General features: G+C 36.2%; 1 protein-coding gene across 2 annotated transcripts in view; it reads left to right on the top strand.

Moving 5' to 3' along the window:
* Positions 1-27,601, top strand: part of SMURF2 (SMAD specific E3 ubiquitin protein ligase 2) — a 122,330-nt gene that overhangs the window by 59,401 nt on the left and 35,328 nt on the right. For both annotated transcript variants that reach the window (XM_057535547.1, XM_057535546.1), the window contains exons 2-6: positions 10,480-10,518; positions 16,045-16,153; positions 22,313-22,446; positions 25,045-25,110; positions 26,626-26,710. In XM_057535547.1, coding sequence (XP_057391530.1) covers positions 10,480-10,518; positions 16,045-16,153; positions 22,313-22,446; positions 25,045-25,110; positions 26,626-26,710 — 433 coding nt within the window. The remainder of the gene's footprint in view (positions 1-10,479; positions 10,519-16,044; positions 16,154-22,312; positions 22,447-25,044; positions 25,111-26,625; positions 26,711-27,601) is intronic.

Genomic DNA, 27,601 nt, shown 5'->3' with positions numbered 1-27,601 from the left:
TCTGCTAATCCCAAACTCCTAATTTATCCCTCCCCACCGCCTTTCCCTTTTGGTAACCATGTTTGTTTTCTATGTCTGTGAGTCTGTTTCTGTTTTATAAATAAGTTCATTTGTATTATATTTTATTTTTAAAAAAATATTTATTTCTTTATTTGGTTGTGCTGGGTCTTAGTTGCAGCAGGCTCCTTAGTTGCGGCTCTCCAGCTCCTTAGTTGTGGCTTGCGAACTCTTAATTGCGGCATGCATGTGGGATCTAGTTCCTTGACCAGGGATCGAACCCGGGTCTCCTGCGTTGGGAGTGCAGAGTCTTAACCACTGCGCCACCAAGGAGGTCCCTGTATCATATTTTAGATTCCACATGTAAGTGATAGCATATGGTATTTGTCTTTCTGATTTACTTCACTTAGTATGATAATCTCTAGGTCCATCCATGTAGTTGCAAATGGCCTTATTTCATTCTTTTTTATGGCCGAGTAGTATTCCAGAGTGTGTGTGTGTGTGTGTGTGTGTGTGTGTATCACATCTTTTTTAAATTAATTAATTAAATTTATTTTTTATTAAAAGAATTTTTTATATTTTTATTTTTAAAATTTCTTATTTATTTTTATACAGAAGGTTCTTATTAGTTATCCATTTTGTACATATTAGTGTATATATGTCAATCCCAATCTCCCAATTCATCCCATCACCACCCTACCCATCCCCGCCCACCACTTTCCCCCCTTGGTGTCCGTATGTTTGTTCTCTACATCTGTGTCTCAATTTCTGCCCTGCAAACTGGTTCATCTGTACCATTTTTCTAGGTTCCACATATATGCGTTAATATATGATATTTGTTTTTCTCTTTCTGACTTAATGTCACTCTGTATGACAGTCTCTAGATCCATCCACGTCTCAACAAATGACCCAATTTCGTTCCTTTTTATGGCTGAGTAATACTCCATTGTATATATGTACCACATCTTCTTTATCCATTCATCTGTCGATGGGCATTTAGGTTGCTTCCATGACCTGGCTATTGTAAATAGTGCTGCAATGAACATTGGGGTGCACTTGTCTTTTTGAATTATGGTTTTCTCTGGGTATATACCCAGTAGTGGGATTACTGGATCAAAAGGTAATTCTATTTTTAGTTTTTTAAGGAACCTCCATACTGTTCTCCCTAGTGGCTGTATCAATTTACATTCCCACCAATGGTGCAAGAGGGTTCCCTTTTCTCCACACCCTCTCCAGCATTTGTTGTTTGTAGATTTTCTGATGATGCCCATTCTAACTGGCGTGAGGTGATACCTCATTGTAGTTTTGATTTGCATTTCTCTAATAATTAGTGATGTTGAGCAGCTTTTCAAGTGCTTCTTGGCCATCTGTATGTCTTCTTTGGAGAAATGTCTATTTAGGTCTTCTGCCCATTTTTGGATTGGGTTGTTTGTTTTTTTAATATTGAGCTGCATGAGCTGTTTATATATTTTGGAGATTAATCCTTTGTCCGTTGATTCGTTTGCAAATATTTTCTCCTATTATGAGGGTTGTCTTTTCGTCTTGTTTATGGTTTCCTTTGCTCTGCAAAAGCTTTGAAGTTTCATTAGGTCCCATTTGTTTATTTTTGTTTTTATTTCCATTACTCTAGGAGATGGATCAAAAAAGATCTTGCTGTGATTTATGTCAAAGAATGTTCTTCCTATGTTTTCCTCTAAGAGTTTTATAGTGTCCAGTCTTACATTTAGGTCTTGAATCCATTTTGAGTTTATTTTTGTGTATGGTGTTAGGGAGTGTTCTAATGTCATTCTTTTACGTGTAGCTGTTCAGTTTTCCCAGCACCAGTTGTTGAAGGGACTGTCTTTTCTCCATTGTATATCCTTGCCTCCTTTGTCATAGATTAGTTGACCATAGGTGCGTGGGTTTATCTCTGGGCTTTCTATCCTGTTCCATTGATCTGTATTTCTGTTTCTGTGCCAGTACCATATTGTCTTGATTACTGTAGCCTTGTAGCATAGCTGAAGTCACGGAGTCTGATTCCTCCAGCTCTGTTTTTTTTCCTTCAAGACTGATTGGCTATTTGGGGTCTTTTGTGTCTCCATACAGATTTTAAGATTTTTTTGTTCTAGTTCTGTAAACAATGCCATTGGTAAGTTGATAGGGATTGCATTGAATCTGTAGATTGCTTTGGGTAGTATAGTCATTTTCACAATATTGATTCTTCCAATCCAAGAACATGGTATATCTCTCCATCTGTTTGTATCATCTTTAATTTCTTTCATCAGTATCATATAGTTTTCTGCATACAGGTCTTTTGTCTCCCTAGGTAGGTTTATTCCTAGGTATTTTATTCTTTTTGTTGCAATGGTAAATGGGAGTGTTTCCTTAATTTCTCTTTCAGATTTTTCACCATTAGTGTATAGGAATGCAAGAGATTTCTGTGCATTGATTTTGTATCCTGCAACTTTGTCAAATTCATTGATTAGCTCTAGTAGTTTTCTGGTGGCATCTTTAGGATTCTCTATGTATAGTATGTCATCTGCAAACAGTGACAGTTTTACTTCTTCTTTTCCGATTTGGATTCCTTTTATGTCTTTTTCTTCTCTGATTGCTGTGGCTAGGACTTCCAAAACTATGTTGAATAATAGTGGCGAGAGTGGACATCCTTGTCTTATTCCTGATCTTTGAGGAAATGCTTTCAGTTTTTCACCATTGAGAATGATGTTTGCTGTGGGTTTGTCATATATAGCCTTTATTATGTTGAGGTAGGTTCCCTCTATGCCCACTTTCTGGAGAGTTTTTATCATAAATGGGTGTTGAATTTTGTCAAAAGCTTTTTCTACATCTACTGAGATGATCATATGGTTTTTATTCTTCAGTTTGTTAATATGGTGTATCACGTTGATTGATATGCGTACATTGAAGAATCCTTGCATCCCTGGGATAAATCCCACTTGATCATGGTGTATGATCCTTTTAATGTGTTGTTGGATTCTTTTTTTTTAAAATTTTATTTATTTATTTTATTTATCTTTGGCTTCGTTGGGTCTTCATTGCTGTGCGCGGGCTTTCTCTAGTTGCGGCGGGTGGGGGCTACTCTTCATTGCAGTGTGCGGGCTTCTCATTGTGGTGGCTTCTCATTGTGGAGCACGGGCTCTAGGCACACGGGCTTCGGTAGGTGTGCCACGCAGGCTCAGTAGTTGTGGCTCGCAGGCTGTAGAGCGCAGGCTCAGTAGTGGCGCCTGGGCTTAGTTGCTCTGCGGCATGTGGGCTCTACCTGGACCAGGGCTCGAACCCATATCCCCTGCATTGGCAGGCAAGTTCTTAACCACTGTGCCACCAGGGAGGCCCGTGTTGTTGGATTCTGATTGCTAGTATTTTGTTGAGGATTTTTGCATCTATATTCATCAGTAATATTGGTCTGTAATTTTCTTTTTTTTGTAGTATCTTTGTCTGGTTTTGGTATCAGGGTGATGGTGGCCTCATAGAATGAGTTTGGGAGTGTTCCTTCCTCTGCAATTTTTTGGAAGAGTTTGAGAAGGATGGGTGTTAGCTCTTCTCTAAATGTTTGATAGAATTCACCTGTGAAGCCATCTGGTCCTGGACTTTTGTTTGTTGGAAGATTTTAAATCACAGTTTCAATTTCCGTACTTGTGATTGGTCTGTTCATATTTTCTGTTTCTTCCTGGTTCAGTCTTGGAAGTTTATACCTTTCTAAGAATTTGTCCATTTCTTCCAGGTTGTCCATTTTATTGGCATAAAGTTGCTTGTAGTAGTCTCTTAGGATGCTTTGTATTTCTGCGGTGCCTCTTGTAACTTCTCTGTTTTCATTTCTCATTTTATTGATCTGAGTCCTCTCCCTCTTTTTCTTGATGAGTCTGGCTAATGGTTTATCAATTTTGTTTATCTTCTCAAAGAACCAGCTTTTAGTTTTATTGATCTTTGCTATTGTTTTCTTTGTTTCTATTTCATTTATTTCTGCTCTGATCTTTATGATTTCTTTCCTTCTACTAACTTTGGGTTTTGTTTGTTTTCTTTAGTTGCTTTAGGTATAAGATTAGATTGTTTGAGATTTTTCTTGTTTCTTGAGGTAGCCTTGTATTGCTATAAACTTCCCTCTTAGAACTGCTTTTGCTGCATCCCATAGGTTTTGGATCGTCGTGTTTTCGTTGTAATTTGTCTCTATTTTTTGATTTCCTCTTTGATTTCTTCAGTGATCTCTTGGTTATTTAGTAATGTATTGTTTAGCCTCCATGTGTTTGTGTTTTGTACGTTGTTTTCCCTGTGATTGATTTCTAATCTCATAGTGTTGTGGTCAGAAAAGATGCTTGATGTGATTTCAATTTTCTTAAATTTACTGAGGCTTGATTTGTGACCCAAGATGTGATCTATCCTGGAGAATGTTCCATGTGCACTTGAGAAGAAAGTGTAATCTGCTGTTTTTGGATGGAATGTCCTATAAATATCAATTAAATCTATCTAGTCTGTTGTGTCATTTAAAGCTTGTGTTTCCTTATTAATTTTCAGTCTGGATGATCTGTGCATTGGTGTAAGTGAGGTGTTTAAGTCCCCCACTATTATTGTGTTACTGTCGATTTCCTCTTTTAGAGCTGTTAGCAGTTGCCTTGTGTGTTGAGGTGCTCCTATGTTGGGTGCATATATATTTATAATTGTTATATCTTCTTCTTGGATTGATCCTTGATCATTATGTAGTGTCCTTCCTTGTCTCTTGTAACATTCTTTATTTTAAAGTCTATTTTATCTGATATGGGTATTGCTACTCCAGCTTTCTTTTGATTTCCATTTGCATGGAATATCTTTTTCCATCCCCTCACTTTGTCTGTATGTGTCCCTAGGTCTGAAGTGGGTCTCTTGTAGACAGCATATATATGGGTCTTGTTTTTGCATCCATTCAGCGAGCCTGTGTCTTTTGGTTGGAGCATTTAATCCGTTCACATTTAAGGTAATTATCAATATGTATGTTCCTATTATCATTTTCTTAATTGTTATGGGTTTGTTTTTGTAGGTCCTTTTCTTCTCTTGTGTTTCCCACTTAGAGAAGTTCCTTTAGCATTTGTTGTAGAGCTGGTTTGGTGGTGCTGAATTCTCTTAGCTTTTGCTTGTCTGTAAAGCTTTTGATTTTTCCGTCGAATATGAATGAGATCCTTGCTGGGTAGAGTAATCTTGGTTGTAGGTTCTTCCCTTTCATCACTTTAAGTATATCATGCCACTCCCTTCTGGCTTGTAGAGTTTCTGCTGAGAAATCAGCTGTTAACCTTATGGGAGTTCCCTTGTATGTTATTTGTCATTTTTCCCTTGTTGCTTTCAGTAATTTTTCTTTGTCTTTAAATATTGTCAATTTGATTACTATGTGTCTCGGCGTGTTCCTCCTTGGGTTTATCCTGCCTGGGACTCTCTGCACTTACTGGACTTGGGGGGCTATTTCCTTTCCCATGTTAGGGAAGTTTTCGACTATAATCTCTTCAGATATTTTCTCAGGTCCTTCCTCTCTCTCTTCTCCTTCTGGGACCCCTATAATGTGAATGTTGTTGCGTTTAATGTTGTCCCAGAGGTCTCTTAGTCTGTCTTCTTTTCTTTTCATTCTTTTTTCTTTATTCTGTTCTGCAGCAGTGAATTCCATCATTCTGTCTTCCAGGTCACTTATCCGTTCTTCTGCCTCAGTTATTCTGCTATTGATTCCTTCTAGTGTATTTTTCATTTCAGTTATTGTATTGTTCATCTCTTTGTTCGTTAATTCTTCTAGGTGTTTGTTCTTTAGTTCTTCTAAGGTCTTTGTTAAACATTTCTTGCATCTTCTCGATCTTTGCCTCCATTCTTTTTCCGAGGTCCTGGATCATCTTCACTGTCATTATTCTGAATTCTTTTTCTGGAAGGTTGCCTATCTCCACTTTGTTTAGTTGTTTTTCTGGGATTTTATCTTGTTCCTTCATCTGGTACATAGTCCTCTGCCTTTTCATTTTGTATATCTTTCTGTGAATGTGGTTTTCATTCCACAGGCTGCAGGATTGTAGTTCTTCTTGCTTGTGCTCTATCACTTCTTTTTTATCCATTTATCTGTTGATGGACATTTAGGTTGCTTCCATGTCTTGGCTGTTGTAAATAGTGCTATGAACATTGGGGTACATGTATCTTTTCTCATTAGAGTTTTCTCCAGATATATGCCCAGGAGTGGGATTGCTGAATCATACGGCAGATAATAAGTTTTTTGAGGAACCTCTGTACTGTTTCCCATAGTACCTGCACCAACTTACATTCCCACCAATAGTGTAGGAGGGTTCCCTTTTCTCCACACCCTCTCCAGCATTTGTTATTTGTAGACTTTTTAATGATGGCCATTTTGACCAGTGTGATGTGATACCTCATTGTAGTTTTGATTTTCATTTCTCTAATAATTAATGATGTTGAGCATCTTTCCATATACCTGTTGGCCATCTGTATGTCTTCTTTGGAGAAATGTCTATTTAGATTTCTGCCCATTTTTTGATTGGGTTGTTTGATTTTTTGTTATTGAGTTGTATGAGCTGTTTGTATATTTTGGAAATTAAGCCCTTGTCAGTTGCATTGTTAGCAAATATTTTCTCCTATTCCGTAGATTGTCTTTTTGTTTTGTTTATGATTTCCTTTGCTGTGTAAAAGCTTATAAATTTGATTAGGTCCCATTTGTTTATTTTTGCTTTTATTTCTGTTGTCTTGGAGACGGACCTAAGAAAACATTGGTATGATTTATGTCAGAGAATGCTTTGCCTGTGTTCTCCTCTAGCAGTTTTATGGTGTTGTGTCTTATATTTAAATCTTTAAGCCATTTTAAGTTTATTTTTGTGTATGGTGTGAGGGAGTGTTCTAACTTCATTGATTTACATTTGGCTGTCCAGTTTTCCCAACACCGCTTGCTGATGTTTTCTCCATTGTATATTCTTGCCTTCTTTGTTGATGAGTAATTGAACACAGGTTTGTGGGTTTATTTCTGGGCTCTCTATTCTGTTCCATTGATCCATATGTCTGTTTTTGGGCCAATACTGCACTGTTTTGATTACTATAGCTTTGTAGTCTGTCTGAAGTCTGGGAGGGTTATGCCTTAGGATTGCTTTGGCAATTCTGGGTCTTTCACGGTTCTATATAAATTTTAGGATTATTTGTTCTAGTTCTGTGAAAAATGTTATGGGTAATTTGATAGGGATCACATTAAATCGTAGATTGCTTTGAGTAGTATGGCCATTTTAACAGTGTTAGTTCTTCCAATCCAAGACTATGGGATATCTTTCCATTTCTTTGAATCATCTTCAGTTTCCTTTATCAGTGTTTTATAGTTCTCAGCATATAAGTCTTTCACCTCCTTGGTCAGGTTTATTACTAAGGTTTTTTTTTTTTTTTTTGATGCAATTTTAAAGGGAATTTTTTTTTTTACTTGCCCTTTCTGATATTTCTTTGTTAGTATAAAGAAATGCAACAGATTTCTGTATGTTAATCTTGCATCCTGCTACCTTGCTGAGTTCGTTTATCAGTTCTAGTGGTTTTTGTGTGAGTCTTTAGAGTTTTCTATATCTAGTATCATGTCATCTGCACCAATGCTCTGTTGAATAGAAGTGGTGAGAGTGGGCATCCTTGTCTTGTTCCAGATTTTAGCAGGAAGTCTTTCAGCTTTTCACCATTGAGTATTATGTTGGCTGTGGTTTTGTCATAAATAGCTTTTATGATGTTGAGATATGTTCCCTCTGTAGTTTTTATCATGAATGGATGTTGAATTTTATCAAATGTTTTTTCTGCACCTATTGAGACGATCATGTGGTTTTTTTGTCTTTTGATGATGTAGTGTATCACATTGATTTTCATATGTTGAACCATCCTTGTGATCCTGGGATGAATCCAGCTTGATCATGTGGTTTCAGTTTGCTAATATTTTGTTGAGCATATTAACAGTTTACATATAATTCTGAGGTTTACAGGATGGATATCTGTGCTCCTCGGTTTATAGAGTAAAAGAGGACCTAAAGTAAAGCCCTGAAGAACCTCAAGTTTCATGGGTGGAGCAAAGGAAAAAGATCTGGCAGAAAAGACTTTGAATGAATTTTATGCTTGGTGTAAAACCAGGTGAATGTGGTGTTAAACAGAAACCAAAAGAAGAGAGGGGTTTTAGAAGAGGGAGTAGTCAGTAGTGGCAAATACCCCTCAGGGGTCAAGTGTGATAAAGAATGAAAAGTATCCATTGGATGGATTTATTAATTAGGTCCCCAGAGCTTTGGAGAAGCAGTATAGGGGCAATGGTGAGAGTAGAAGCCAAATTGCAGTGGATTGAGGCATTAGTGGATATAAAGAAGTGAAGTCACAAAGTGTAGACAGTGTTTTAAAGTAGTTTCATTATGAAGGAAAAGAAGTAGGATGGTGGCTGGAGTGGGGAGGCATGGGCAAGACTTGAGTATGTTTAAATACTGACGAGGCAATCGGTAGAGGAAGTGGAGGGACAAGTTCTTGAGAAAGTGGTGGGTTGGGTATGAGATCCAGAGTACAGGCAGAAGGATGGTGTTAGGAGAGTAGACATTGTAAGTGGAAGGAAGAAAAAAAGAATGAGTGTTGAAACAGTACGTCTGTAGGTTTAGTGACAAGAAGTTGGAGGACTTCCCATATATTTTGTTTCTCTTAAGTAGGGTGTGCATTTATTTTACATCTTGAATCTTAGGATGGTGGTTAAATATTATGAATGCCTCGTCAATACTGGAGATTATAATTTGGATTTATGTATGTGTTGTTTATGTATTGATCATGAGTATTCTGTTCAGTTTATATGATGATAATAAAAGTTTAGAGAGGAGTTCTTCTTCTTTTTTTTTAAAAGAACGTTTACTCAGATCCAATTCCAGGTTCTATACGTTTACTCAGATCCAATTCCAGGTTCTATATTCCAGGTTTCTTTTTTTTTTTTGGCCACACCGTGCAGCATGCGGGATCTTAGTTCCCCAACCAGGGATTGAACCTGTGTCCCCTGCAGTGGAAGCACAAAGTCTTAACTACTAGACCACCAGGGAAGTCCCTAGGGAGGAGTTCTTCTAAATCAAGTTTCTGATTTGGTACTCCGAGTTATGGCCTTAGCTTTCATGATTGAGTTTTTATGTTTTTTTTTTTTTAATTTATTTATTTATGGCTGTGTTGGATCTTCGTTTCTGTGCAAGGGCTTTCTCTAGTTGTGGCAGGTGGGGGCCACTCTTCATCACGGTGCGCGGGCCTCTCACTATCGCGGCCTCTCTTGTTGCCGAGCACAGGCTCCAGACGCACAGGCTCAGTAGCTGTGGCTCACGGGCCCAGTTGCTCCGTGGCATGTGGGATCTTCCCAGACCAGGGCTCGAACCCGTGTCCCCTGCATTAGCAGGCAGATTCTCAACCACTGCGCCACCAGGGAAGCCCCAGTTTTTATGTTTTTAAACTATGACAGGGCCTAAGAGACTCTGACTAGTAAATTAGTATCTTGTGCTTACTTAATAATTTTATTCATTTACTGATGGCATCTGTGCTCAAAATTATTTTTATTTGAACTTTTAAAGTGATTAATTATATTTAGACTTGTTCCCAAGGTTTATGTTAAATGAATTTTTATACACTAAACTTCCAATAAGTGTAACTAATTGAACAGACCATTTAAACTGTGAGTAGAAGTGGGTAGAAGTTAACCCAACATTACTTTCATAGATATTTTATAAATTAAAATATGAATATATGGAAATTGGTGGTTTCCCTTCACTTGTAACAAGTTTGGATTAAAGAAGTTAATGACTGTATAAACAGTGATTTTTAAATTGACATGCAATTCACATACTGTAAAATTCATCCCTCTAAAGCATGCAATTCAATGGTTTTAATATATTCACAAGGTTGTGCAGCCATCACTGTGTAAGTGATAATTTAATGCAAGGTAATCCAGAGAATGTGGATTTGGGATAGCTATCTCAATATATTAACTTAATTTTTGAAGGTATAGTAGATCTCTCTTGTCATTGAGCCGATGTTTCTGTGGAGTTTAGATGGAGAATAAATAACAGAACGTCATTTTTAAAAATAATGTCACCAGTATCAATTAAGCTTTGTTTTCTTATGATCCTCTTCAGTATAAAATTATTTTACCCTTTAAAAAATATATATATATATAACCCTCAATTTACATATTTCCTCCTTAGAACTATGTTTTTCCCTTGCCACCAAGCTACTCTGAGACTAGATCTTGATGGAAGACAGGAAGTGGTTCTTTATTAGAATACCAGATTTATAAACTTTCTTGCCCTCAGCTGTTACTGGTGATCATTGCTGAAGTTGCCACCACTGGTTCAGCTGTCTTTTGCTACTCTTTAATCAAAGATTGTGATCATATTTCATACCTTGCTATATAGTTAGTGTTTAATTATTATTCACTGGTATTTTCAATGTTTCAAAGTGAAACTTTGACAATGCAGCCTCACCATTTTAATTCTTCCCATGTATTTTTTGTTTCCTTTACAGTACTCTGTGCAAAAAACTTGGTGAAAAAGGATTTTTTCCGTAAGTAAATTAACTTTAAATCTTGTATGTTGTGTGTAGATTCTTTGGAAAGCATTTTCAGAATTGTCTGGTTTAGGGATTTCTCTATTCAGAAATATACTCAGTGTTGTTTTATGAATTCTTTGATTCAGAGGCTTTTGACATCACATGTTTTAAAGAGGATTTTGTGCTCCTTAGCCCCTTTCCCTTTATCCACTGCCCCCCCCCATATTTGTGTGAAACGTGTGTAGGTGTGTATATGCAGATGAATGTAATGTATGTTGAAGGTGTGCATACTACTAGATTTCTAGAAAAGGTTTGAGATTATTTCGTAAATACTTTTTCCCCTAACATTTTATAGGAAATCTTACCCATGCATTCAGGAGTCATTGGAAGGCAGAGAAGTTATTTAGCCTGCTTGGAATTTCCAGAGTATAGGAAAGAAATCTCTGCCACATTTGATCGTAGAACCTCTTATGTCTCAGACTTCAAAACAGACATTTAATTCCCATCTTTGCAGTCTCTTTGCCAATCTGTTGTGAAAATTTTTGTGGCTTTATTTAGGATTAAGTTTTGCGAGGGAAGATTGGGAAGTGTGTGTGTGTGTTTACCCTATAATATTATACTTACATTCACTTTAAATTATTTTGTAAAAATGATATAATTTTTGGACTTCCCTGGTGGCTCAGTGGTTAAGAATCCGCCTGCCAACGTGGGGGTCACGGGTTTGATCCCTGGCCTGGGAAGATCCCACATGCAGTGGAGCAACTAAGCGCATGTGCCACAACTACTGAGCCTGTGCTCTAGAGCCCCTGCGAGCCACAACTACTGAGCCGGCGTGCCACAACTACTGAAGCCCATGCGCCTAGAGCCTGTGCTCCGCAACAAGAGAAGCCACCACAATGAGAAGCTGGTGCACCACAACAAAGAGTAGACCCTGCTCGCCGCAACTAGAGAAAGCCCGCGTGCAACAACGAAGACCCAACGCAGCCATAAATAAATAAATAAATATATTTAAAAAAGATATGATTTTCAGTTAAAAAAAAAAAAAAAAGAGTCCAAGCCAGCAAAATTTTTTTTGAATTTTTGAATTTTATTTATTTTTTTATACAGCAGGTTCTTATTATCTATTTTATACATATTAGTGTATATATGTCAATCCAATCTCCTAGTTCATCACACCACCACCACCCCGCCCCACCAGTTTCCCCCCTTGATGTCCATACGTTTTAAGCCAGCAAAATTTGATAAATAAAAATGTTTGAAGTTAGATATAGAGAAGTTCATTAGATTTTTAAATTCAGGTCCTATCAGCCAGCAAAAACTGGCTATGTATGCTGTCTAATTTAATATATGACTTAGTTAATTTTCAAGTGTTTGATTAAAAGAAGTGATAAGCTCTTGATATATTTTTAAATCATACTTAATTCATTCCATTTGAAATTTTATTACTTCCAGTCTTCCTAGAGTAGAACCTAAATTAAAATTTATAAAATAGCATAGACTATGTAATTGAAAAATTATGCTTATATGGGAAAGCAATTAAATAGGATAATCTGGGACATAATTAAGCAGTTTCCAGTTTATGTACCATGTGCCTTCTACCCTATAGCATGTCGCAGGAGGAGAGGCCAGTGACCTCTCTCCTTGCTGCCACCAATTAATGTTATCTTCACAGGCTGCTGCTGAACTACCCACCTCATCTCTGTTGCTAATAACCTAATAACCGATGTGTACTCCTTTACCCTCCTTAAGGTTGATCCAAGGTAGGGTTTATCCTAGTGGGACTGCAAAGTGGCCAATGGGATTGGATAGGCAGGTGACAAGGAGAAGAGGGAGGGAAGTGAGTAGTGCACACTCTTAGAGCTTCTTCTATACCCCCCAGGACAACTGGTCTGGTTTTAAAGACAAACTCTTCAGTTTTGTCTCCTAGCCTTCCTTCCCAAATTCTTTTCCTTCCCCTGGAGTCCCAAGACACACCTTCTCCAATAAAATATCAGATATCCTTGTCTCAGTTTTCCTAGGAAATCTAGAGGAATCTTACTCTAATTCTCTGTAAGCCCCTGAGAGCCGATTATTATCAGTTATATGATCTTTATGTGTCCTTAAGTTGTATGTGAAAAAAAGAAGGAAAGAAGGAAATCTTCCCCTTTTTTATTGTTGTAAGCAGTAAAAATTGATACAAATTCTTGAGTTGTGAGCTTGCTTCAGGGATAAGAAAACTAGGGGAAACTGTGTGATTATCTTTAAAACCCAGAATGGAAAAAACACTTGATGACCCTGGAAAGGAAAACAGGAAAGCCAATCCTGAGGCCTTCAGAAGGGACTCAGCCAAGGATGGAACATCCCGCAGGTTCACAGTGGCAGAGGTCCTCCTGCTGTGATAGATTTATATATTTTTTTGATCTGTTTATAAGTTGAGGGTTGCCCACATTAATTTTAAAGAAAGAGTTAAATAATAGTTCCTAAATCTCTTAATTAAATTTGAGTGAGAGTGTGCGTTTATTGATCAGAATGCAGTTACTGATACTGTAATATAGTTGTTTTTGCTTGTAAATCAGTTTAAATCGTGTTGAATGGGAAATGTAAATTTTAATATGAAGCATGACTATAGGCTGACTATATATATATGTGTATATATAAATATATTTAACTCTAGAAAAAAATGCAGTGCCATGTGTTGTCTTTTGGAATTTGTATAATTTGAGATAATACTATTTATTCCAGGGTATCTACCTTTGCTGAGAAAAGTTTTGCTAACTCATTTTTTGGAACTATTTTCACACTTACTGGCTTTTAAAAATAAAAGTACAGTACATCCCCCTTCCCCGAAAATTTTGGCAGGAAGAATTTCAGACACATAGGACATATAAGGAATTTTACAGTCAATACCCATCATCTAGATTCTGCCATTAACTTTATCACATATCTATCCATTTATCCGTTATCTGTGTTTTTAAAAGAATGTTTTTATTGGTATCAAATTCTTTCTGTCTTTTATGCCACGTTTAAGTAAAAGCTTTGTGTGTAAGGTACTTTGTTAAGGTTTGTGTAGGGGCCAGATTGAAGTCAGTGAGCTGCAACATGGTTGGTTGAATATATTTTTTCTTCCCCAATCAAAAATAAAGCTTTATTTTCTCTGGTAAGTAACTCTTTAAGTTGAAATTTTTGTTTCATTATTTGCAGCTCATTAAGTGCGTTAGCGTAGTGAGGAAGTTCCTCAGCTTTAGCTATTTTATATGACTCAGAAATGATGGGGAGAATTGAGAAATTTTTAAAAATACAGAAAATACTTTAGCTACTTCATATTTACCGCTAGAGGTCTCACTAACTTCTGAAAACTTGATATTTTTGACTACACTGGAAGAACTTGGCTCTCAAGTTAAATTCTTGTAGAATAATATAATCAGGTAAGTTGAAACCTAGGTATTTATTTTGTTAGGGAATAGAGCTTGTATTTTGTATTATTTAACAGAAGGGAAACATAGGAGGATGGGACTTAGACTTTCATACTTAAATAAGGATCTGGAAGCCACACCTAGTGACTTCTGTGTGGAAAATGTTGTTTTTCTCAGTCCTAATTCTTTAACTAGTTAAGCACCATCTAAAGGGAAAGCTAGAAATGTGATTTTTGTTTGTTTTTGCTTGCAGACATACATTTATCTGTTTATTTGTTTAGATGGTAGAATCAAAAGAACAAGATAAAACGTATTCCTCCCAGGAAAAAAATACTTAATGTTATTGAAGGTAGAGGGGAAAGTATTCTTCCATTAGACACATCTACAAATGGTTAGGTATTATTGAAATACTAATATGAATAGTGCTAAACTTAATTAAACAATATAGTTAAATAGATTGCTACCCTAACTTGCCAGGTTTTTTCTTGAATACTTAATACTCTTAAATATTAGTCTTTTCTTACTTATTTGAAGTTGACAGATCATGGAATCGTAGAATTGGAAAACTGGCTAGGTGATTTCTGTCTGGCCTTAAATCTTGGCAGATTAGTATCTTGACTTAAAAAAAATTAGCATAGATATATCAAGGTACAAAATTTCTGCAATTATCAACACTTACCAACATTTCGTTTTAGTGTCTTCAGCTGTCCCTAGGAAATTTACAGTATCTCAGTATGTCTCACATCTAAACTGTTGTTGTGGTCTCTAACATTTTATTTAGTTCCACCTTCGTCCCCTGACTTTTAAAATTCTACTCATCCTACTGTTCTTCATCCTACTGTATGAAGCTTACAACAGCTTCTCTGTACCTTTAATCTTTCCTTCTCTGAATACCACTAGTAGACAAATATGACAGTGTATTTACAGCCATGCTCAAGAATCTAAAGTGGCTCCCTGTTCTCTACCTCAGTCATTCTAAACCTTTATTTTCTGACTTTTAAGCCTCTCTTACTGGATCCGTCTTATCTCTCCAACAGTATTTACTTTTACACCTTAGCACAAATGCTTTGATTAAACCCCTCGAAGTCCTTCAGATATTGTTATACCCTCCTTGGAACGCCTCCTGTTTGTCCTTTAAAGCCCAGATGAGTCCCATCCCCTCAAAAAGGGGCGGGGGGGGGGGAAGAAAGCCTTTTTCTGTTGTTCACACTCAACTTGTTCTGCTTTTCTGAGCTCTTGTACTCACTGTTGAACTACATAGTAAATGAGAGGTGTGATACAGCATAGTGGTTAAGTGCATGAAATCAAGAACCAGACTGTGTGTGCATGGGTTTAGAATCTGAACTTTAGACCCTGCCTCTGCCACTTACTACTGGGTGACCTCAGGCTAGTTAATTAACCCCTTTGTGCCTCAGTTTCCTCATCACTAAAATAGAATAGTAGTATTTACCCCATGGGGTAATTTTGAAGATTAAGAGATTTAACATATGTAAAGCGTTTAGAATAGAGCCTGACATAGTAGTATAAGTGCTTTCTTTATAATCAGTATGGTCAAAAACTTGTTTATTCTCAGGAGTTTTTTTTGGTTTTTTGTTTTTAATGTATGGTGTTTTAATTTTCCCAATTAGATAGTACGGTCTTTTAAGGCAGGGTATTAAATTTTTTGTTTCGGTTTCTCATTACTCATGATAGTTAATCATTAAAACTTTTTGGCTAATTTGATATCTCTGTAGCCTGTGTTACTGTGTGAAAACTTTAATACGCTCTTTCTTTAAATGAGCTACTAAGGGAGACCGTGGGAAAGCGCTAAGAGAGCCAGGGATGTTTTAAGCGTTCACCTTTCTGGGGTTAAAGGGCTGGGAAAGATCTATGATAACTTGTACATTATAAAGTAATCTCTAGACTTTGGTAGTTTAAGCTGAGCATGTTTTGAGATAGCAAGAAAAAATGTAGTTTTTGATATTTAATGTAGAATTAACTTTAATCTTAGTTTTAAAATGGACCACTTTTCATTTATAGCTTATCGTTAAACTTTTTATGAAGGATGGAATAATCTTTTGTTTTGTAGCAAATATTAATCTTTATATAATTAATCTCCATGTCAAAATATTCTTTAATTAAAAAAGAACCCTCCCTTTTTTTCCCACAGGGCTTCCTGATCCATTTGCTAAGGTGGTGGTTGATGGATCTGGGCAGTGCCATTCTACAGATACTGTGAAGAATACACTTGATCCAAAATGGAATCAGCATTATGACCTGTAGGTTTAAACGATTTATTTGAAATGAAGCATGGAATCACTGTAATTTAATATAGTCTTTGAAAAGAATCACTGAATATGATCTGAGTTTGATCTGTGGTGTAATTTGGTCCTCACAGAGGGATGCAAAACCTAGTGTGAAAGTACTTTGGCTTATTGATAGCTGGTTTTGGAAGGTGAGCTATGCTTAATAAGCCCATGAAGAACAAAATGGATACACAGTATAGAGCAACCCCCCCCCCCCCGCCACCTTTTTTTCAATCAATTAAAGGTATTAATTCACTTTAGGTCAGTTATAAGTATAAGTCAGAAATCATAATTGGAGTACACTCATAGGCATTCTTTTTGTTTCTTATATGGATGGTTTCTTTCTTCTAAATTTTATTTTAATCATAGTAGCATATGTACTGTTTTTAAAAAAGCAGATGATACTGTAGGTCTTTTAATGGGAAAATGCAGTTCACTGTCCCATTCTTATTCCTGATTCCAATTCTCAGGGTAACTGTTTTCAATAACTTTGGCTGTTTGTTCTAGAATTTTCTTCTGCTTCTAGATATCATGCTTATTTATAGCATTTAATATAAATATATATTTATTTCGTGTTAGGTATTATTTTTACATTTTCTACCATAGAAAATGATTTAGCTTTTATAGCTGATACCTCTCATCCCATTCCTACAACATCCACATGACCCTTTCCTTCTCCCAGTCCTCCTGTATAGTTATTTGAACCTTTTCGGTTACATCATTGTTCTGTTGTTTATGCTATTATGATCATGTAAATATTCATAACTGAGTCACGTGGTGTGCAGTGATTACATTTTCTTTCTTGACAACTTCTGTTTTTATGAAGTTAATAACTGTCTAACTTTGCCATTTGTTTAGTTTTCCATCTCATTAAGAAATTCACAAACTCTCTTACAGTACTGAACGTCTCCTCTGCTTATTTATGTTCACCACATGAGATAGTCTATTGGCTTTGTTTTCTTCTTGGAGATAGCCCTCCTAGAGCTTCTATCCTTTACTTGTCTGGACTGGTAGTTCTCTAAGACCTTCTGCACAGTTGTCCTGGAACTTGCCTTTATCATTATGTTGGGAATTTCCTTTCTCTCTTCTAAGTCCAATGACTTCCTATTTTTCTGTTTACTTCCCTGTTTTGGTGAAGTATGTCTTCCATTGTTATCTTGAGGAAGAGTATAAAGATGGGGAAAATTTCTTTGAGATTTTGTCTGAAGATATATTTTGTCTTCTTACTTGGTTGATAATTTGTCTGAGTATAGACTTCTAGGTGAGACATCACTTTCCCTTCAAATTTTGAATACATTACTCCACTGTCTTCTAGGTCTAGATCAGCACTGCTGAATAGAAATACAATGTGAGCCACAAATGGGAGCTTATCTGTAATTTTAAATTTTCTAGTAGCCACATTAAAAAAAGTAAAAAGAAACAGATGAAATTAAACTTAATTATATGTTTTATTTATCTAAAATATCTTTATTTCAACACGATATCAAAATAAAATAATCGAGTTGTTTGTTTTTTTGTTTATTTTATACAAAGTCTTTGAGGGACTTCCCTGGAGGTCCAGTGGTTAAGGCTCCGCGCTTCCACTTCAGGGGCACGGGTTCAATCCCTTGTCGGGGAACTATCTCGCATGCTGCATGGTGTGGCCTTTAAAAACAAAAACAAAAAACAACGAAGTCTTTGAAATCAGGAGTTTGTTTTGCATTAACAGAGTGCCTCAATTTGGGCTAGCTGTATTTCAGGTACTCAGTAGCCACATGTGCCTTGTGGCTACCATTTTGGACAGCGCAAGTTTAGAGTATTGCTGATTGGCATCCTGATTTTGGTCCTTCGTGATTGTTGTTTTCCACTGGAAGATTTCAGGGTATGCTGTTTATGCCTGATGTTAAATTTTTTAACTATGGACTAGGTATATCTGAAATATAGTACTAGATACTTACTGTGACTTTAATCTGGATACTTAAACTCCTTAGTTATGAGAAACTTTTCTATTTATTTAATCATCTATAGATGATTTCCTCTTCTCCATTGTATTTCTTTCTCTCTTTTTCTTTTTCGAGAACTCCTGTTATTTGGATGTTATCCCTCCTGAATTGATCATCATTTAGTTGTCCTGTCTTTTTTCTCTCATATTTTATCTTAGTTAAAAAAAAAAAAGTTATAATAAAAAATTTTTGTTCTAGTAAAAAATTAAAAACTACCATGAAATATTTGGGCTGTTTTCCCAACTTTGTTTTCCAGCATTCCTATTTATTGTAATTTCTGCTCTCAAATTTTAAATTTCCAATATCATTTTGCTTTCTGACTGTTCCTTTTTCATAACTTACTCTTATTCCTAGACGCAATATCCTCTCTGATGAGAGGAGTAGTATAATTGTAGTTTTTTTCTGTTGTATTGCCTCTCTTTTCTCAGCTTTCCTTTTTTTTCTGTTAGTTTGGTTTGGATTTCTGTCTTTTTATATTTAAGGGGAGGCACTTAAATGTTGATTGGAAACTCTCTACCCATGGGTAGAGCTGATCAGCTTCGTAGGGTAATCAGGAGTAACTGTGACACTTTCTGCACAGAATTCTCCCTCTCCTTCCTGGGGGCTGTATTCTTGGATGCTTGTGTTCATGGATCTGAACGGCATAGGGATGCTAGGAGGTCTCTCCATTCACTAGATTAACCTCTTCTTAATACCCTGTTTTTATTACAGAATTTCACCTCCTCCCTCAGCTGTGCCTAGTGTCCCTGAGTGCTGCCAGGTTTTGAGGATGAATTAGGTTGGGGAAAGGATTCAGGAGGTCTTTCCATTCCTTTTATTTATTTTATTTTTTTATTTTTTAAATTGAGGTGTAGTTGATTTACACTTTCCATTCCTTTTAAATACTTTGACTTATCATTCTGTTTCAGCCTCATTATCACCATTGGAGTATATTGGGCTTACAGTTTGGGAATATTTCGGGGCTTGGTGGCAGCAATAATCTTGTTTCAGGGAGTCTTGCTCCTTGCAGGCTTAGGTTTCAGTTTTCTACAGGTTGCTAATTCAGTTATCATATGCTCTCTAAACTTCTCCCATTTTGTGAACATCTCCCAGGTTATAAACATGTTAAATGTCCTGATATCCTGACTTTCCAAGTTTTTAGCCTTTTAAGCTTCACAGTCATTCTATTTCATGCTTCATCAACATCAGCTTTTCTTCCAAATGTCCCACTTGTCTTTACCTACTGTCTGTGTAGCCAAGCTTTTGAGTTCTTAATCAGATTCTTTCTTTTCTTTTCTTTTTTTGGCCGTGCTGCGGAGCTTGCGGGATGTTAGTTCCCTTACCAGGGATCGAACCCGTGCCCCCTGCAGTGGTAGCACAGAGTCCTAACCACTGGACCACCAGGGAATTCCCTTGATCAGATTCTTTAAAGCCATTTCTTTTCGCTTCAATCAGATCTAAATTCAGCCAGGGACCCAGCTACAACAGTGAACAAGGCATAGTCCTCCAAGCTTACAGCCACGTGGTATATAAAGACAAGAAATAGGAAAGTATAAACAGTGTGTTGAGAATATGTATAGGGTGCTGTGGAAATATATAGAACTTCTTGACACAGATTTAGGAGCTGGGGAGAGCTTCCTAGAAAAAGTGGCATTTAGGCTTAGACCTTAAATACGAGTTAACTTGAGGACGGAGAAGGTGAGAAGGCTCTAAGCAAAAGCTGTCTGTGTGAAGACCCAGAGGTGAAAGACAATGTGATTCTGAAAACAGTTCAGAGAGGCAGCATTGGTGAGTTCACATGTAAGGTAAGGGGAGTGTGGTAAAAGACAAGCAGTGAGAGGCAAGCAGGAGCCAGCTCATGAAGGTCCTTGAAAGCCTATTAATAAGTTTGAATACTCTCTTAAAAGCAATAGGGAGCAATGAAAGTGTTTTAAGTGGGGAAATGCTATTATCAGATTTATATCCAAGAGTGGACACTTTGGCTGTAATGTGAAGAATGGCTTAGAGGGAGCCAAGAATGGCAAAGAAACTAGTTCCAAGATTATGAAGGAAGCCGTCAAATAGAAAATAACTTTATGTTAGAAAAGTGATAATGTGAATGGAGAGATAAAGACATTGTAAGTATTTTTAATATGGCCTTCAAACTTAAAAAAATTTTTTTCCTTGGGGAAAAAAAGTGAAATTGTACTAAACCCTGTGCTTTTCTGGATTTGGCTCACAGGCTGTGGTTTTCCTGTGGACCCCTTCCTTAGAGTCCTTGCTTTTCTAGCTTTGCTGCTGCTACAGTCTTTCTCAACACAGCAGCTAGAATGATCCTGTCAAAACGTATATCAAATCTGGTTACTCTCCTGTTCCACATCCCCCATTGGCTTCCTGTCTTACTTAGAGTAAAAGCCAGAGTTCATACTATGGCTGACAAGGCCCTTTATGATTTGTCCCTTGTGTTGGTTAGATATAATAGACAACCCCACATTTTCAGTGGTTTAATACAGTAGAAGTATATTTTGTATATAAGGTCCATTTGGCAGGGAAGCAAGACACTGTCACACAGTCATTCAAGGATACAGGCTGACAGAAGCTCCCTTGTCTTCAATGTATGTTCCCAAGGTCTCTCTGGGCTTTGACATCCAGCCTCCCAAAAGGACGCTTAAGCCAGTGGTGGGTGGGCTGCTTTAAGGCCTCAGGGAACCAATATTTTAGCATACCTGTATATCAGGCTTATCAGTTGAGAAACTGATTTAGTGTGTTGTTGTTGTTTTTTTTAATGTTTGGTTTGGGGCAATTTAGCTGGTTAATACTTGATTCTGATTCTAGAATTTTTACATATCATGCAGGTACATACTTGCCAAGTTAAGTCTGTTTAGGTCTATTTGAAAATTGATACATGCATACTGAATGTTATTTTAGTCCAGATTTTTTCATTTGCAAGCAACAGAAATGAAATTCAAATTGGCTTAATTTTTGAAAAGTATTAGCTTGTATAATTAAACATATACACACTACTATATATAAAATAATCAACAAGGACCTACTGTGTAGCATAGGGAACTCTACTCAATATTCTGTAATAACCTATATGGGAAAAGAATCTGAAAAAAGAATAGATATATGTATAGGTATAACTGAATCACTTTGCTGTACACCTGAAACTAACACAACATTGTAAATCAACTACAATATAAAATAAAAATTAAATTAAAAAAAAAGTATTAGCTTGCATAATTAAACGTCTAGAAGGGTAGGCATGCTTTAACACAGCTGGATCCAGGGCCTCAAGTGTGCCTTTCATGTTACTCATTTAAAAGTTTTAGTCCTTACTTAAGTGGTCTAGGCTTTTTTATATACCAGGTGAATTTTTCTGATATTACTGCTTTATTGAATGACACTTTAAGGTCAAGGTTGCTGGACCAAAAATTTGACCTCTTAGAGTCATTGAAATTTAGGGTTCTACTGATATAATTATGTTATTTTATTATATTTTCGCATGGGATGACACCATGTTAACAATTGGCTGTGGTAGAGCTTCTCCATACTTACAGGTATATGCACAGACAAGTATAGTAACGCTTTTCCCTGCTCTGCTTGTCTGCAGGCAGTGAAGTGAAATCTGCAAGAGTCCTGCTCGCTCAAGGCCTGCATACAGGAGAGAAGCAGGGGAAAAGCGTTACAATCAGCTTTTGTTCTACAGCATTTTAAAACATAACAGGTATGTCAGATTTTTGGTCTGTCAGCCTTGACAATGCCTCTTGAAAATGAACTGAGTATTCGCTGAGGTACTAGGTCATGTCATTGAAGTGTATTTAAAATGTGACTGTGATAAAAGTTTTTCTAAGATTTTTGTTTTTGGAAAGAAATAATCATAAACTTCCATAGGGTTATTTGACACTAGCTACTAAAATAGTTTTTTTTTTTTTTTACTAACAAAAATTGTTACTCAGCCTGAGAGTGGCAGGTGTGATAAAGAATATATTAAAAATTCTTTTTAGATTTTACTTTAGAATTAAAAAAAAATTTAAATTCAGTCCTGTGGATAGACTGAATTCAAACATATTTTGCATTATCTAGCCATACTCAAACATTTGTGACTTTAGACTACAAAAACAAAAGAAAAATTTTATACTAACTACTCATGATTGCCAAGTTACTCATGCAGTCATTTTGTTTTATGTAGGTATATTGGAAAGTCTGATTCAGTTACGATCAGTGTATGGAATCACAAGAAGATCCATAAAAAACAAGGTGCTGGATTTCTTGGTTGTGTTCGTCTTCTTTCCAATGCCATCAACCGCCTCAAAGACACTGGTTGTGAGTAGATACTAGTGCTTTTAAAAATTTAAATATACATATTTAAATATATATACGTATGTGTATTTTTTGATGGGGGAGGCAGGGGTCCAAAAACTTAATTTCCTGTGTATGTTTGAAACATTGATAAAAATTCCTGGTCTAAATTTACTTTGTTGACTTTTTAAAAAGAATGAAACATTTTAAATATGTGAAACCTAGAAATGAATCAGAGCTGATACTTAGTATCCAGTGAATTTATAAGTGCTAAGAAATGACTGATATCCAGAAGAATAAAAAGGGAATTCCCTGGCGGTCCAGTGGTTTAGGAGTCTGTGGTCTCACTGCCTCGGGTGCGGGTTCAATTCCTGGTCAGGGAACTAAGATTCCACAAGCCATGCAGTGTGACATGGCCAAAAAAAAAAAGTAAAAAGGGGTCAAAGTATTAAATGTCTTTTTTATTTCTTAGCACTCATCTCTGGTTTAGGTGGATTTGTGAGATAAAGGGAGTTTTATTTAGGTCATTGGAGTGTTTAATATAACAGTTAAAGGGGAATTATTAGTGAATAAAAATGACATATAAAACTGCTCTGAAAAATTAAAAGTTATAAAGGTAAGACATTATTTTGAGTGTAAGACAGCTGTATTAACTGCTTAACTGTAGCTTAATTTTTCACCAAACTGGTCATTTACAGGATTAGACCAAGATCAAGACATTAGAAGCATTTCTATATTGGATTGACAAGTTGACTTGTTAGTGTATGTGTAATTCATGTAACCAGATGACAGAGCATCTTTTTGAGGGTATTTCCATTGGGACATAGATGGAAATATCTTTTTCAACAGAAAATTTTTTTCTTTTTCTACAGAATTCTTTTTTATATAATATAAAAAATATTGCTAGCTGTTGTCATGGGATTGTAGTCCAGATGCCTATTCTAAGCAAAAATTCACATAGACTCCAGCTACGGAAATTAATAAATAAAAATAGTTTGAATTTAGCTTTGAATGTTAGATATATAATATTAAGAGATGATCCCTTTTAATGTAGTATGATACCACAACCCAGTTATAAAAATATTACTGTTAAAAATTAAAAAGGAGAAAATTGAGCTAAAAGTTCTGAGGGCAATTTAAAGGCACCTGAGAATTTCTTATATTTCTGGGTTGACAGGGTGACCAACAGGAGGTAGAAGATGTTGGGATTGGAAAAGGTCTAGCATATAAAAAACGAACCATTTTTGGGACTTCCCCAGTGGTCTAGTGGTTAAGACTCTGCCTTCCAATGCAGGGGGCATGGGTTTAATCCCTGGTCGGGGAACTAAGATCCCACATGCTGTACAGTGCAGCCAAAAAAACCCAAAAAACAAACAAACAAAATGAACCATGTTATTCTAACCCAATGCAGCAGGCAAACTGAAGACTTACAGGTCACATGTATGACCTTATTTCTGGTTCAATTTAGCCAACATTTATTGAACCTTTAAAGTGTCAGGTACTGTTTGAAACCCCAGTGATAGAAAGGTGAAAAACAGCATGAATCCTGTCCTCTGAGAAGCAAGGGCAAAGGCCTGCTGGCAGAGGGAGCAGGACACGTTAGAAGGACTGAACAGAAGCGGCATTGCTCTGCACAAGTCCACTGTATAGCTGTCTTATTAGTGTCCATTTATTTTGCAAAGGGAAAAGTAAGCCAGGTGGGGCACAGATTTTCTTTCTGCTGCTTGTGAATGTTTCATTGCAGTAATTTATATGATCTTTTTGATGTGTAGCAATATTTAATTTATTAAGCACCTGATGTAGTTCCATTCTATCAGGTTGGAGTGGAGAATATAAAAACTTAAGATATGGTCTCCTCCTTTTATCAATTCGTGATTTACTTAAGTAGACAGATGGCATACAGCTATAAAGAGAATTCAGTTATAAGTGCTGTAATCAAAGTAAAACCAACATGCAGTGGGTGACATTGTTCCTTACTGTAACTAGCCAGGCCAGTGTTATATCTGTTTTATAGATGAGGCATGAGAGAAGAAGTGAGCTGCTTCTAAATGAGTTAGTACCAGAACTCAAACCTTTATGTTAGTTTATACTTGGCTTCTTATTAATACTTACTTTGTGTGTGGGGGAGTTATGTGAAATGGTTAAATAAAAAATAACAATGACAACAACTAACATTTATTGGACACTTATGTGCCGGGTACTGTGCTAAGAGTTTTACATAACCATCTGATTTAATCCTTAATAGGAGGTAAGTACTACAATTATACACGAGAAAATCAAGACTTGGGATAAATTGCTTAAGAACAAAACTATTAAGTGGCAAGCGAAAACTTAGACTGAAGTGTTCTGAAATCTTTGGAGAGAAAATACTGCATGTTGTCACCAGTGTCTTATGGTTTTTGAAATCTGAATTTGTCAAAACTTTTGTCGAGACATTTATACTAATATTATGTACGCAGTTAGAGAATTTTAAATGTTTGTCTCATCATTAAAACTTGATTAATTCTTTAAATGATTGGTCTGATTTCCAGTGGATTGTAGAAATTTACTATCACTCTGTAGATGTGAGAATCTCTGATACCAACTTATTTTTTGCCTTTTGCTGTTGTTGATTTGAAATAGATCAGAGGCTGGATCTATGCAAACTTGGGCCAAATGACAATGATACAGTTAGAGGACAGATAGTAGGTAAGTGTGGAATTGAAAGTTATGTGAATTTTGGCTTTATTTAAGCTGACCTAAACTCTAAATACCTTTAAAATCAAAGTACAGTAACTGTAGCTTCATTGTATTGGCATGAATTAAATGAGTCATGTAAAATTATTGGAACAGTGGATGCAGAATCTAGGACAACTTAATTTTTTAAAAAAGCAAAAAAATACAGATAATGTAAAAAATAGGCTCCTAATGTGAAGAACTATTGATCCTTTAGGAAGGAATTCTTTAAAAGCATACAAATACAGTAGAACACTGAGATAGACTTTATAGATGATACTAAGGTTTTCTGAAAGTAATTCTCAAACTGGTTTTTGAGTAAGAAAAACCAGTTTAATGCTTTGCAGTTTTAATCTTTACTAATTGAAAAAAATAGAATGGTAGTATAGCACTAATTGGAGAAAGGGAAAAATTGTTACCTTACTCATAAGGCATTTAGTGGGCTAGTGGGGTTATCTTGAATTGGCCCCTTTATATAAAATTTCCTGAGACTTATCTTAAGAATTGATAGATTGAGATTTGATCAAGATACCTAGAATGGTAGGGCACTGAGGTGGGCTCCTTTGAAGCTTCTTAAAGAAGTAACAGGCAATTGGAATCTTACCATTGCATTATAGAGCAGAATTTAGAATAACATGATTGCATTAAATGAACCTATCAAGAGAGGTTTTAGTTACAGAAAGGACTTGAAGGACTTAATTTTACAAGGCAGTGAATTAGGTTCATAGAGAGTTGCCAAAGTAGCATCATAACAAAAGCCCTATTCTGGTTATTGCAGGGAAATATCTACACTACAGCGTTATTCATAATTCCTGTCATTCTTAGATTGAGAGGGAAGTTAAAAACTCAAAAATGTGGAATACACAAATATACCTTTCATGTGTTACGCCTCTTTTTAAGTGCACTAGTGGCCTTGCGTTGCCCCATTAGGATGGGAAAAAAGGAGTTAGACTCGCCTCCATGAACATGACAAAGTGTAGAAAACCTTAAAGAGAAAAATCTCATGGACAAAGAAATTGCAGGGGCTTCCCTGGTGGCGCAGTGGTTAAGAATCCGCCTGCCAGTGCGGGGGACACGGGTTCGAGCCCTGGTCCGGGAAGATTGCACATGCTGTAGAGCAGCTGTGCCCGTGCGCCACAGCTACTGAGCCTGCACTCTAGAGTCCGCGAGCCACAACTACTGAAGCCTGTGCGCCTAGAGCCTGTGCTGCGCAACAAGAGAAGCCGCCGCAGTGAGAAGCCCAGTCACTGCAATGAAGAGTAGCCACTGCTCGCTGCAACTAGAGAAAGCCCGCGTGCAGCAACGAAGACCCAACACAGCCAAAAAAAAATAAATTAAAAAAAAATTGCAGAATTTAGTAGAAACTAAAGAATTCATTCTTAAGTCTTAAAATGAGCTAAGCCAGGTGTCTTTCAAAGAGAAATATTTTAAATTGCAGTAATTCTTTCTAGTTCTGTGACTCTTAGTAATGTTTTTGTTGTTTAATAGTAAGTCTTCAGTCCAGAGACCGAATAGGCACAGGAGGACAAGTTGTGGACTGCAGTCGTTTGTTTGATAATGATTTACCAGATGGGTAAGCAAAAATCATTAGATAATATCCCTAAAATAATGAGAAATAAGTTGGTGTTTATATTTAAGTTTAGAAATTTGCTGATCAATTCCAAAATCTAGGTTTTCCTTGTACTTAGAAAATTAGTGAGGGATCTTATCACAACAAATTCGTAAAATAAGCCATGAATTAGATATGTTACATTTGTTTTTTAAGAGTTTTGACTAGGAGACAAATCAAATTTCTTGACAAATTTAAATCTCTTGTAAATGTTATATATTCAAAAGGAAAACTTTTTTGATTGATTAAATTATTCAAAACAAGGCATGTAGGTGCTGAATCTGAGGCATTGCTCTATTTAGAGGGATGGGATACAGAATTTGTGTAATAGTAATTACAATAACATAGTAACATTTATTGAGCCTGCAAGTGTCAAATAGTGTTATAAGCACTTTATATCATTTATCATTACATATATATCATTACATGATATACATTAGATCATTTAATTCTCATAATGTGATTCTGGAATTAGACCATTTGGGTTCCAGTCCTTACTCTTCTGTTTACTAGCTTTATGAGTTTAATCAATTTATTTGACTTTTGTAAGCTTTGGTTTATGTTTATTTATCAAAGAGGATAATGATAATAGTATGTACGCCATCAATACTTGTGAGGATTAAATGAAGTCATTCATGTAAAGCACGTAGCACAATGTCTTGCATAGAGTAAGTGCTTAATAAATAATTAGCTATTATTATTACTACTGTTACTACTATTATTACCCTCATGCGTTTTACAGACTTACGAAACTGAGACTCAGAGAGGTTAAGTATTTTGCCAAAGGCCACATAGAAATGGCAGAACTGGAACACAGATTTAAGCCTTGATTCCAAAGCTTATGCTTTTTATCAT

The sequence above is a fragment of the Balaenoptera acutorostrata genome, chromosome 20 (assembly GCF_949987535.1).
Source record: "Balaenoptera acutorostrata chromosome 20, mBalAcu1.1, whole genome shotgun sequence".
NCBI lineage: Eukaryota > Metazoa > Chordata > Mammalia > Artiodactyla > Balaenopteridae > Balaenoptera > Balaenoptera acutorostrata.
The sequence above is the reverse complement of the archived record's forward strand: the minus strand, read 5'-3'. Positions and strand labels throughout refer to the sequence as shown.